We start from the raw sequence: 12,932 nt of genomic DNA on the forward strand, positions 1-12,932 counted from the left end.
AACAGGATTTTCACCTATATTTTAAATACTCAATATACAGCTATGTGACATGTGTTTAGGGGTGGAGAAGGTTAAGATCTAATTAACAAGACAATAATTTTTATCTAAACACAAAACTACAGCCAAAAGATGCATGGAAAAGGTAAGCCTCGTTGAAATCTGAAAATGTAAATGGGATTTGACAAAGAATCAATCATGTTTAGCACAGTTAGAGTAAGCTTAACTTTTCAAGGAAGCTTAACTATGGCTATAGCCATGGGACTACTGGGCACATGGCATTGTCATGGAAACAGCAGCAGGTAAACTTGTACCGTGTCATGATCAAGATCCAACTTTTGGCAAAACACTGTAAATGCCAAAAAATACTTTTGATGCTGAATTCACAAAATCAAACCATGTGCATGAAAGTACAGTAACCACACACAATAGATTTCCTATGAGATGAAAGTTATCATTTCTTGAAATTAACATGTCCAGGTAGTTTTATAAAAACATTGAGTTGGGTGAATCATCTTCAACAACAGTTTTGGATCTACAAAGAAAACATAAATAATGGTTTCTGCTGAACTGGTGATGTGTGAGAAGAACCTGCAGTAGATTGCAGAAGCAGAACTCAATACCGTTTGTAACAAACTGTGGTGAAAGAATATCTGACAGAGTTGATTTTTCACTGAGAACAATTCATTACATTTAATACTAAGTGTTATAACTGAGGTCACATGGAAAGGTCTTTCCAATTTCATTAGAAACAGGTAAGAAGGGCACCTTCTCTGAGGCAGTGTTTAGCTGTACCTTCCATGTTCCTTGTTCTACTTTAAACTGTTTTATGGATTAATCCTTACATGTCCACACCATATATTTAGGCACAACACAAAGACTGATACCTACATTACAATTGGAAGAACCATCAAAAGTTGGATAAGGACTATCAGGCCATTCAGAAGAGTCCATGCTTCCTGACTGTCGATGCTGAGCCTCATATTCCTTAAGCTGAAACAAAAATAACAGAGCAGCAAATAATGGATTTTCTTATTTGCTAGAAATATGTTGTATATTAGGTATTAAACCTTATGCAACAAATAATTACTGGTGGAGTTAAAGTGATCTAGCAAACTCTACTCTGCTCATATTGTTCACTATTGCTATGAAAAATACTGTTTTGTAGTCTGGAAGGTTCAGGAAGAACCAAGAAAAGTAGAATAAATAGACAGACAAATAGCAATATGAAAATAAACATCTCTGATTATCTAGCAAGGATTAATAATAATTATGTGCCACCATTCAATTCTGTCTTATGACAACCCTTTGCAAGGTTTCCTAGGTATAGATTACAAATATACAAATCAGCTGACAGTATTAATGTAGAACAAGTTTTGAATTTATCTTTGAAGCAAGTTTTTCACACTAACTTCAAAAGCCTGGATTCATTAAATCTTTACTTCTGAATCACCAATAATCTTATCAGTATGCTGGGCTAGGTTTTCATGTCTAGTTATGCTATAATGTAGTATAGTGCTCAAGTGAATACCATGTAAGTAATTTCCAAAGAGGCAGCTGTATTATCATGTCTCAGCATATTGGCCAAAGAAAAGAAAAGAAACATTTAAGTAATTTAACATTTTTCTTTCAGTGAGCTTTTCTACTTCTTTAAAGTGCCACAATATTTTGTTTTCTCTTTTTCCCTATTTCTTTTGTATTGCCACCATACAAGCAATGTGAAAGTGATTCCTAGACTTTTTACATGCACTTAATCACAAAACTGCCTTCATGCAGAATCTATGGGACCAAATCAGAGGGGACACCAACTGTATACATGAACACTATATTTGTCATGCATTCCACCCCACTGTCCCTTATTCAGAGCATCTTCTGTTGCATTGTTTTCAGTAATTATGGCAGCCAAATACCAAGGTTAAAAAGACTCCATAATGCAACATGACCTATCATTTGGCACCAGCACAGAGCATGACCTCACAACAGAAGATCAAAGAGGCTGGAAAGGCAAGTATTGGCATCACATACCCTTGCAAGAGCTTCCTCAATAGTGATCATCTTCTCCTTCACCATCATCATTAGCTGGATCCGCTCTTCATCACTCATTGTAATTTCACTTGCCACATAGCCAACATCCTCTCCTAAAGACAGATAGGAAAGAAAAAAAGCAGATTTTTCAGAACAGAACACAACGGAAAATCAAGCATATCAAAGTATGACCTTCCAGGTGTGCTCACCTCTAAAATATGGTTTCCATGTTAGGTCAAATTATTTAGATTGCCCTTTAAAAAAATCTGGGAAACACACCAGCATTTTTGTTCACGTTTTGAGAAACTAGACAAGCATGTCAGTGGCAAAATACACTGTTAGGGCCTAACCCTAACCCTTTCTTTCCCCAGCTCTGAGGATTAGAACAGAGATAAAATATTCATTTCCACCAGTGACCCATTTTGCTTTCTAAAATCAATACAGCTTTTTAAAAAATGCATGACCTAAATATATTCATTACACCTGGAAACTTTGCATGACAATGGTACAGAAAAAAAGTAATGTTACTCTACAGCTTAGCATTTTAGACAATCTCTAATGAAGTTCCCTATACTATTATAAACCAAACTGTATCATTCATTTCACAACTCTGCTAAGCTGACAACTTCTTATTCTTTTGTCTTCTGTACATAATATGGTGCCTTTCCTACCGCCTTGTGCTTGTAGTACACACTTTCTGGATTTTAATAGTAGTGTTTTAACCATATTTTAATGTGTATTTTTATGTAAGCTACTTCAAATACCTTGGAGATAAGTAGAAAAAAATGACGATCCTACACACATGACCTTGACAATCAGAACTACTAGAGATTAGGAAATATGCTTTATATAGCACCATATTTTCCTGGCATCACCGTGCTAAATATGGGTCAGATTCAGTCCATCTTGCATCAAGAAACTACCCAAAAGATTGTCCAGACTAAACTGGATAATATGCAATTTTATCTCTATTATGCTGAGATTAGTCATACCAATTGATATCTACAGCTATTGAGTACAGCATACTAGGTAAGTTACTCTATATATCATTCAATATTATAGAAATAATTTAACAAAGAGGTTTTTTTCCCCTGTATCGATGTTGCTAGATTGTAGGAGTATACCCCATACAACTCAAGAGCCACTTGCTTTATATTTTAAGAGCTACATGCAGTGAAGATGGTCTGTCTTCAGGTACTGAAGAAGCACCCATTGTGAAAAAAAAGATTTTTTTCTTTTTTTACTTTTACTTTTTTTACTTTTATTGGATTTGTACCCCGCCCCCCTAGACGAAGTCTACTCAGGGCGGCAATTTTTAACTATTTCTCACCATTGTAGATACGTACTAGTTAGCTCAGAAAATCTTTAAAACATTCAAAAGAACATAACACAAGCATGGATTGAGAATGTATAACAATGTTTTCACTGAAGCTTGAATTAAATCTTCCAAGTTAGGTTTAATGAAGTACAAATATATCTGAATTCTATGCTGCCAAATAAGTCATAAGAGTGAAAAATCAGGAGACAGTACTGGCAATGGCATTTTTAAAAGAAGCCAAATAAGCATGAGGCCAAAATCTTAGAGACAGAAAGATAACAAAGCAAAAGTTTTTAACCACCCTGGAACTCAGAACATGCATTATTCCTCAAAATATTACATCTAACATGCTAAATGTATTGAAAATTCTACTGAAGCCAGCAGGATTTTCAATGGACTAAATAGTTCAACCTAAGATCTTAATTTTAAACATATTTGCAGTTTACACAATAAGAAAATCAAAACAGAGCAGTTAGCATGCAGCACTGTTTTAATTCTCCTCTGTGAACGGATGAGAACTACACTAAAACCAGCTTCATCCCGTGCTGAACTTTAGCTTAGTATGGGACAAGTTAGAGAGATAAGACATCTTAGCTCTCAGAATTTATTTTAAATTCCACAGCTTTTGAAGGTATGTATCTTCAGGCAATAGCCATCCAACTTTCTTTTTGAGGCAGAACTCACTGAACAAAAGTGTACTGTCAGAATACTGCCATCCTTGCTAAATTATTGTAGCTGCATACATATATCCTAATTAAGGGTCCATTAGCTACATAAAGCTACATTCTGAACTTAATATATAATTAATATTAAAACAGAAATATAAAAAAGATGTACCTTTCGAAGACTGCCTCATTAGTCCTTTCTGATTCTTTCTGAAGTTTTGCCAGAAATACTTATTCTTCTTCTTCCAGTCTGCTTTACCTAAGAAAGAACACAAATTTTGTTAAAACAACAATATGTGCATATACAGATACCAGTTTCATTTTGTCATTTCAGCCCTTTTATCTATTCAGTCTTGGAAACAATATCAGTATTGTTAAACATGTTATATATTATGTAAGAAAAGGATGTTTGAGTGAAACAATTGAAAGTTACGCTGAAAAAAAGTTTTTATTTTCATTTATGTAAACAAAATTATAACAACTCTTCTAGACTTTTAAAAATTCATTTGTTCAAATCATGAATACCTTGATAAAATCAAAGTTAAAATCTACTGCACTATTTCATTTTCTCATTGTGGTTGCTGTTACTCTTTATCCACTAGGAGAATAATAGGCCTTGCATAATAATTAACTCCAGTGATTGAGCAAAGCCACTGCATACCACTGTCTGCTTGGCAGGCAGTCACCAAACTGGATAAAATGCAAAATGGTATCATGTTTTAAAGAAATGGAATCGCTAAAGTACTCCTTAAGGTCAGAAAGAAATACCAAAGGCCCAATAACTTTGTTTCCGCCCCAATGCAAAAAGCATCACAACAAATTGTGTCATCACTGAGTAAGAAAAAGAAAACAGAAAACAAAAAGATGAGGCATACTGACCTACAGCACTTTCTTCAGAACTTGATTTATGAAGGGAGAACCTAAGACATAAAAGAGAAACATGATTGTGGCAAATGTCTCATGCCCCATGGGAGTCGTCTGGATTTACAGTAACCCAAATTTGAAGCATGCCCTCTCCCCACAGCCACCTTCACTCCTTTTCTTATGAATGCACACTGAAGCTAGCAAGCCCAACCCTACAGGAGCTCCAGCCATGCTTATACAATGGCATTAGCTCAGCAACAGTCTGAACGCTCTGAAACAAGCTTCTTGTGACTGATGTAGAAAAATATGTACGGAGAACAAAAGAGTTAAAGTTACCGGGGTCAAAGGGGGAAATGAGCAGCAAAAGAATGCCTCCCCCCCCCCCGCCCCAGTTGTCCACTTGACAAGAACACTTCTTCCAAACAAGTTTCAAGCTTTGGTACCACATTCATTGCCAGCTGTTTATCTCTGCTCTTTTTTTAAAACACTGCAGTTTAGTCTGCAACACTTTGAAACATGAGAATTGTCAATGTATGGCGATGAAGGAAATTAGCAGTTGGCTTTTTATTATCTAGCATTACAGTTAGAAACAGCAAACACAGAAGGTATAAGCATGAAAATATAATAATCATCATCTTAGAGCTTCAGAGCCATCTGCATATCTGAAATTACCAATGTTGTTTCTACCATTTTTTTAAACTCCTACAAACCCTAACCCTACATCCCAGATCTTACACTTGGCAATTTCCACTTCTCACACATGAGGAGGACTTGAAAGGCAACCAATATGGAAATGACAAATGCACTGAAGGTATTGACTTCCAATTCCTAGCAGAGAGAATGAAGAAGTTGTCTTTATGCTGAAAGTAGTGTATTATACTGGGAAGGAAATAGAGTGGAAAAACAATATATTACGTGAAAGAGGAAATGCTGAAGCTTTGTTTTAATTTTTTTAAAAAAAACCTCAATTTATTATTAAGTTATATGTCAACAATCAAATCTTTCCAGGCAATGCTTGTAGTACAGAAATACTCCCAAATATTTTTAAGCTAATTCGAACCCAATTTTACAAGTAACAGAAGCTTATAAGGAAGCGTGAGAGCAACAGTTTGCCTAACTCTTCCACTTACTTTCCTGAAAAGGAGTGGCGGTGGTTAATTATTGCTTCCAGTGGGGTCAGCAATAATGCTTAGAAATCAAGAAAAAAACATGTTCATTTAGAACAGGCTTGTCCAGTGGTGGGATTCAAATACATTAACAACAGGTTCTATGTCCTAATGACAAATAAATAAATAAATAAATAAATAAATAAATAAATAAATAAATAAATAAATAAATAAATAAATAAATGCCCAGGACAGTGGGATCCGATGAGGGTTTCTTCCACAGTGGTCTCCCAGTGGTATGCACGAACAGTGTATCTGTTTGGGCATACCGCTGCTGTTACCCTCACTATGGGCATGTGCCAAACACACACACACACACAAACACACACCTCACAGTGGGTGCTTATGACCAGGTTTGACAGAGAACTGACACATCTCTCCTTCCCTTTACCTCCTATTTCACCCTATAACTCACCAGCAAAAATTGCTTCCCTCCCCTTTCCTGCTCCTGAAATGACTGATAGCCCTGCTTGTTGTTACCTGGAGGCCGCCTTTATGCACCTGTTGTGGAGTTATTCCCCCCCTCCACACACACACACTTCCTTCTGGCTTGGAAGGTATGGTCTCTTTTCAATCTGTCACCACTCCACCTCAACTCCACCACCTCAATCAGTCCTTCAGTTACTGACTTCTCTGAGGTCTCCTCCTCCTCCATCTTTCCCCTCCACCCCGCACCCACCACTTCTCCTCACCAGTCGCTTTGAGGGGTGTTGGTGTTGGTGGAGGCGCTGGTGGTGATGATGGCTTCCTCAGAGCCCTGGCAGGCTCCACCTCCCCACCTCACCCTCGGCGGCCGCTTCCGAGAGAAGAGTTTCGATTCCCCTTATCTATTTATATGTTTATGTGTTTCCCTTTCTTGGACCTGGATATATGGCCTTCAAGAATAGTAAATCTTACTAGTATTAAAATACTGATAGCTGTCTTCCTCCTTCTAACAGAGTGGGCCACATGTGTGCCATTTGTCTCCCAAAATTGTCAGTTTTGAGGCAGGAGGAAAAGTTCTTTGCTATTCTAAATGAGGCTTGGAGGTTTGATCTCTTTGTGGTGTGAGTGACTTTTCTATTGCATACCTTGCTTGCGTGGATCAGTGAGACCGTCACTGGTTCATGCATTGGATATTCTCTCAGATATTTTTAAAAAAACTGTTTCTAGGCAGAGCAATAGTCTTATGTGGTACCTTTAACTTGAAAAAAATCATAGTAAAACGAGGACGGTTGGGTGTTTGACTGAAGCGGTCTCACTCCAAAACTTTTTCCCTCTGTGTCCTGCCCACATGCCTTGTCAATCACCACCCCTCAAGGAGTCATCCTCCCCCCTTTCCCTCCAGTGATGCCTCTGCTCTTTCCAGGGCTCTGTCTCTCTCACCCCCACCCCACCTCAGACGGCTCAGTGTGGCACAGGAAGGGAGGCAGCTAACTGTGCCCCCTTCCCCCCCACTCGTCGCTGGTCACCTGGCCCCTCCTCCTTCATTCATCTCAAGCCAGCAAACGGTTCTAAGAACCAACAGTACATTTAGGAACCGGTTCTATAGAATAGGTGAGAACCTGCTGAATCCCACCTCTGGGCTTGTCCAACCCGCAGCCCGAGGGCCTCATGCGGCCCAGGTCAGCTTGTAATGCAGCCCAGTGAAATTTTTTATTTTAAAAGAAATTCCAAAGTTTCAAGTTACACTGCCGGTGCTTGTGGCCAGAATGTGGCCGGGGCATGTCACAACAGTAGAGGGGGAGAGAGGGAAGGAAGGAGTGGGAGGGGATGGGACGGGGGGCTGTGTGACTGTTTTGTGCCGTCCCCGTCAATAGGTGGACCCCCTCCCGGCCCCATAAAGCCATCGGAGTCAAAGCTGGCAGCCTCTGCTGTCTGAGATCGCAGCTGCCGGTAAGCGCTTGGAGCGGGGCTGCAGAGGACGGCTAGGGCTGCCCCCCATGCGGCCCAAAACAAATGTATGTGCGGCCCAAAACAAATGTATGTGCGGCCCAAACCAAATGTATGTGCGGCCCAAACCAAATTTTTTATCTTCTAATGTGGCCCAGGGAAGGTGAAAGGTTGGACACCCCTGATTTAGAACAACTGAAGCAGATCTACATTCTTAGAGAATGTTCATTTTGTTTCAATTATTTCCCTTTGTGCTAAAACTGTATTCAATTCTGTACACTAAAAACATGATCAGACAGAACATCTGTGATTTTAGATTAATATTTACTGTATTTTTCCATTTATAACAACCCCATTTATAAGATCCCCGCCCAATTTTCTAACCCCCAAATTAAGAATACTTAGCTTTGAGGATTCAGCCTCTGAGCTCACAACATCAGACATTTTGTCTCTGTTGAATCTTGAGCCTACAGGCGCCACCTCCAAGGAGGTGTGTTCCAATTGGTTTGTTGAGGATCAGCTAATGTCAGTTCCATAAGGCTCATGATTGGCGGAAGCTAAGTCTCCTGACTGTAGGAAGCGAAGCCTCATGGCTGAAGGAAGCCTGTTTACAAAGGCAAGGTATGGGGCATGTTGTTATCTCCTCAGCTATCTCTCCCTACTTCCATGTAAAAGATGCCCTTCAATTTTTAGGGTAATGATTTTAGGAAAAAGTAGGGTCTTATAGATGGAAAAATATGGTACTTCACATACACTTCAAAGCACAACTACACTTTGATATACCCTCTGTGTCAAGAGTTACAAACAAACCTGGTAGGCAGTATGAATGAAACAAATAAATTAAAATATCCACTTTCTGAAATTAGCAGCAGAGGGCAGTGCAGAGTTTGTGATCAACTTTGAGCAGCTCTGAAAGAAAACTAAGCTGCTTTTTGTTTTAGAGCAGTACACACTGTAAATAATCGAAGTGATTAGAGGCCAACAGTTTATAAGCATGAAAAACATAATCATCAATTTGCAGGGACATCATGAAAGGGGAAACGAAAGCATGAAGTTTAATTTTGATTCAGTAAATTCATCCAAGCAGAGGCAGTAACAGCAGCACTAGGACATGGCAAATCATCTTTCTTCTTCAGATTGATTAGAAATTTAATCTGGAGCAGCCCATCAGCCAGCCAACGGTTACAACCAGATTCCAGATTTTGGCTGCACCAGGTGCACAGTAAAGGGAGGTCATTGCCAGTTTCCTTATTTAAGGGGTTTACATTTTGGAAAGCTTGTAAAAAGAAAATTAATGGCTTGGGTGGGTTTTCAGGACAAACAGCCAAACACCTGACTGAAGCACAAACAATAGGCATAGAAAATATGCAGCCCTCTGACATTCCAGGCAAGGATTTGGAGACACATGTATGGTACAAACAGAAATCAGCCTTTATACAATTTAATTTCTTATCCAAATTTCTTGTTGCCTGCAGGCACCAAATCTGTATTTTTAGGAACTTCAGGCACAAGTTACTCCGATCTCTGACAAATTCCTTTGTATTCGTAAGAGATGTACACGTGCACATCACACAGCCAAATGTGTTGGGAAAACCCCACAGAAAGCAGGCAGGAGGGAAGCCTGCTTAACAGCTAAAAAAAGGTTACTGACTTTTAACTTAACAGGTACTGCATTGTTTCATTTCTTTGTACAGATCAAGTGACTGATTTTGATTCCTAGAAAATTTCCCAGCATGATCTTAGATCTTAAAAAATCCTTAATTATAGCAACAGCTAGCATTTTTAAAATTACGGGTCACTGTACAGTTTACTGAATCCACCTATTACCATCAATGATACTCCAAAAAGCATACAGGCTAATTATCCCATATTTTATTAGAATCAAATAGATATGGAACAGTTAAAAAAAACTCTAATAAATTCTAAATGCAGACATTTATGCAAATAGTTGTATGGTTTGAGTAGTTTGCAGATAAGAGATTTAGCAGATCCTTCTCTTCATGCCCCCCTATTCCTTTATCAATTTAAATATGCAGCCTCTTGAAACTAATTTTGTCAAATGGATTCACAGAAGGAGTGTAAGAGACAGACTGAGTGGGGGACACATGAAGTCTGCACATGAAGTCTGCTTTCAGTCTCAGATGACTTTAAAAGGGTTCTAGATAAATTTAGGAAAGGCAGGTCAGCAAATAAATTGCCCATGACAATTAACTTGAATCCCTGTATTAGGTGCAGAATACCTCTGAATAGTGGTTATTAACTAGAAGAAAGCACAGGGTGTTTGCCCATATACCCTGGTTGATGCTTTCAAGAGGGATCTTGAAGGCCACTGCTGTGAATTGATTATTTGTTGGTCTGATTTAGCAAGGTGCCACATACTACATGTATGGATTATCTGATGATGGCTTTGTGGTGTCATGATCCAGGTTCTATGCAAAAGAGCAATGAATTTTGCCTTCCAGCTCTGCTCTTTTAACTTGACACCTCTTCTGATCAGCCACATCCCCAAATGCCCTCTTCCTAGAGCAATGAGGTGAAACAAGGGAGATTTTCCATTGTTTTCCTACATGACTCGTACGGCTCCCTGTGCATGAAGAAAGAGAGAGACCCTTTCCCAGCGTTCTGAACAGAAAACAGAGAGAAGGTGCTGAAACACACTGTGGGCTCCAAGGACACAAAGTATGCTGGCTAGAGACAAGTCTGGCAGGAAGGAAGGGGGAACAGAGCGGGAGACACATAAAGGTGAGAGTCAGAGAAAGTGAAGAAAGAAAATGGGAAGGGAGAGAGTTAGAGACTTAAGGAGATGGGGTGGACGGGAAGAGAATGCTGCTTTGGTCATGCTCATACTTGGCACACATTAATTTCCGTTGTGGAAGATTCAATAATGCATTTGACAGATTACCTGCAGAAATTTCTTCATTTTCAACATTATCACCAGTTGCCAGATAAATTTTTTGATTTCCAATATGTAGCCATAATTACATTACATTGTGTTAATTGTCAACTTCCTGGCACCAGTGACTTATCAAAAAGTGCTCAGTAATTCCATCTTAGGGGAACCAACCACAAGCATCTTAATGTACACGCTGCGAATTACTAGGAAAAGGCTTGCAATCATCCTGTCCCCTCATATAGTGACTTGTGAAATTCTTTTTCTTTTCCTTTTTAAAGTTGCAAGAGCAATAGAAAAGAATAGAATAGTAGCAACACATTTTTTGTATTCTGCCAGTGACACATATAGAAGGCCTGCTGAAGAATGTCTTAATGTAATCTTTATGTTAGGTCAAATTCATCCAGTGGGTCTAACCTAGTTAAGACTCACACAGGAAGCTGCCACATACTGAGACAAACCATTGGTCCATCTAAAACACTCAACTCTTGCTGGCAGCAGCTCTCCAAGATTTCAGGCAGGAAACCTTTTGGTGGCCTCTCACTGGCACTGAGGCCACTTCATGTCTGACATTAGATGTGTTCAGGATGGTAATGTGGCTATCGACAACTGAATTTAGTCCTAGAACTGCCTGGCAGACATAATAGAGCAATTATCATTGTTATTTGTTGTCATATCACTTCTGACAACCCTATGAATTAGTGACCTCCAAAAGACTCTACCATTAATAGTGCTGCTCAGGGTTTGCAAACATGAAGCAGTGGCTTCTTTTATTCCTCAACTTATCTCACATTTTGTCTTCCTTTTCTCTTGCTGCCTTAACTTTTCCCAAGATTGTTTCCATTTTCCATCATATCTTGTCTTCTCATTATATGCTGCAAATACGATAGTTTAGTCACTTCTTCTTGGCTTTATTTCATCCAGCACCCACTCTCTCCAAGATGCACACTTTATACTGGTGAGGGAGTCTAAGTGTATCAGGAAAACTGACAGCAACACCATAAGGTGACTAGACTCTACTATGGATCTGGACTCCTAGCAAGGTCACCAAGGAGGAATGTTCAAAGCTAAGACCGCAAACTAAGATGCAACTACCTTTGTCAGGACTAATGATCACACCAGCAGATGTTAATTGACAGTTCCAATGATGGTGGGGAGGAAAAAAAATCCTGAAGGGCAGTAGCGGTGGCAGCAGTGGAAGATGAAACTGTTGGAGCATCTTTCACAGACAGTCTCAGGGATATTGAAGACAATTCTCGTTAGTATGCACAGGAAAAAAAAGAGGCTACTTACCTGTAACTCTGGTTCTTCGTGTGGTCATCTGTGAATTCACACTAATGGGTTAACTTGTGCCTGCACAAAGCAATTTCGGAATTTTCTAGAGCTCAGGCACATGGTGCTGGGACCTCCCCCATGTTGCCTATAACTCTGCCCCAGCACCGGGTGCCTCAGTTCCGTAGAACTGTCCGCCACTGCGCAGCATGCTAAAGGCACACGTGACAGCCAGCGGGGAGAAAGGGTGGGATGTGTGAATTACAGATGATGACTCGAAGAACCAGAGTTAGAGATAAGTAAACTCTTTTTCTTCTTCATGGTCTGTGTGAATGCACACTAATTAGCAAGCTGACTTACCAGGTGGCAGGACGTCACGAAAGGACAGATGCTATGACGGCATGGCCGACAGCAGCCTCAGCTTTGTCCCAGAAGTCCACACGGTAATGAGCCACAAACATGGATGGCATGGCCCACGTGGCTGCTTTACAGGTGTCTGTCAAGTCCACTTCTCTGAGGAAGGCCGTGGAGAAAGCCACAGCTCTGGTGGAATGGGCCCTTACGGTACATGGCCAGCTCATTAACTATCCAATGAGAAATTGTCTGTGAAGAGACTGGTGCACCCCTTGATTGTCCGTGGAAGGAGACAAACAGCCGTTGGGATGAGCGGAAGGTGGCAGAGCAAGAGACATAGTATGCAAGGGCTCTCAACATCCAGAGAGTGAAGAACCCGTTCCAGATTAGGTGTAGGGGATGGAAAAATGGTAGGTAGGACTATTGGCTGGTTTAGGTGAAAACTTGAGACCATCTTGAGGAAATATAGATCTGGGAACAGGGTCACCTTATCTGGGTGAAATTGGAGG

At 39.9% G+C, this 12,932-nt stretch overlaps 1 protein-coding gene across 4 annotated transcripts in view; it reads right to left on the reverse strand.

Annotated features, from left to right (window-relative positions):
- Window positions 1-12,932, reverse strand: part of LOC110087497 (SAM and SH3 domain-containing protein 1) — a 725,270-nt gene that overhangs the window by 67,348 nt on the left and 644,990 nt on the right. For all 4 annotated transcript variants that reach the window (XM_020809531.3, XM_020809283.3, XM_020809447.3 and 1 more), the window contains exons 5-8: window positions 4,885-4,925; window positions 4,178-4,264; window positions 2,023-2,135; window positions 889-990 (exon numbers count right to left, since the gene is read on the reverse strand). In XM_020809531.3, the coding sequence (XP_020665190.3) occupies window positions 889-990; window positions 2,023-2,135; window positions 4,178-4,264; window positions 4,885-4,925 (343 nt within the window). The remainder of the gene's footprint in view (window positions 1-888; window positions 991-2,022; window positions 2,136-4,177; window positions 4,265-4,884; window positions 4,926-12,932) is intronic.

Source organism: Pogona vitticeps, chromosome 1 (assembly GCF_051106095.1).
Source record: "Pogona vitticeps strain Pit_001003342236 chromosome 1, PviZW2.1, whole genome shotgun sequence".
NCBI classification, from domain to species: Eukaryota; Metazoa; Chordata; class Lepidosauria; order Squamata; family Agamidae; genus Pogona; species Pogona vitticeps.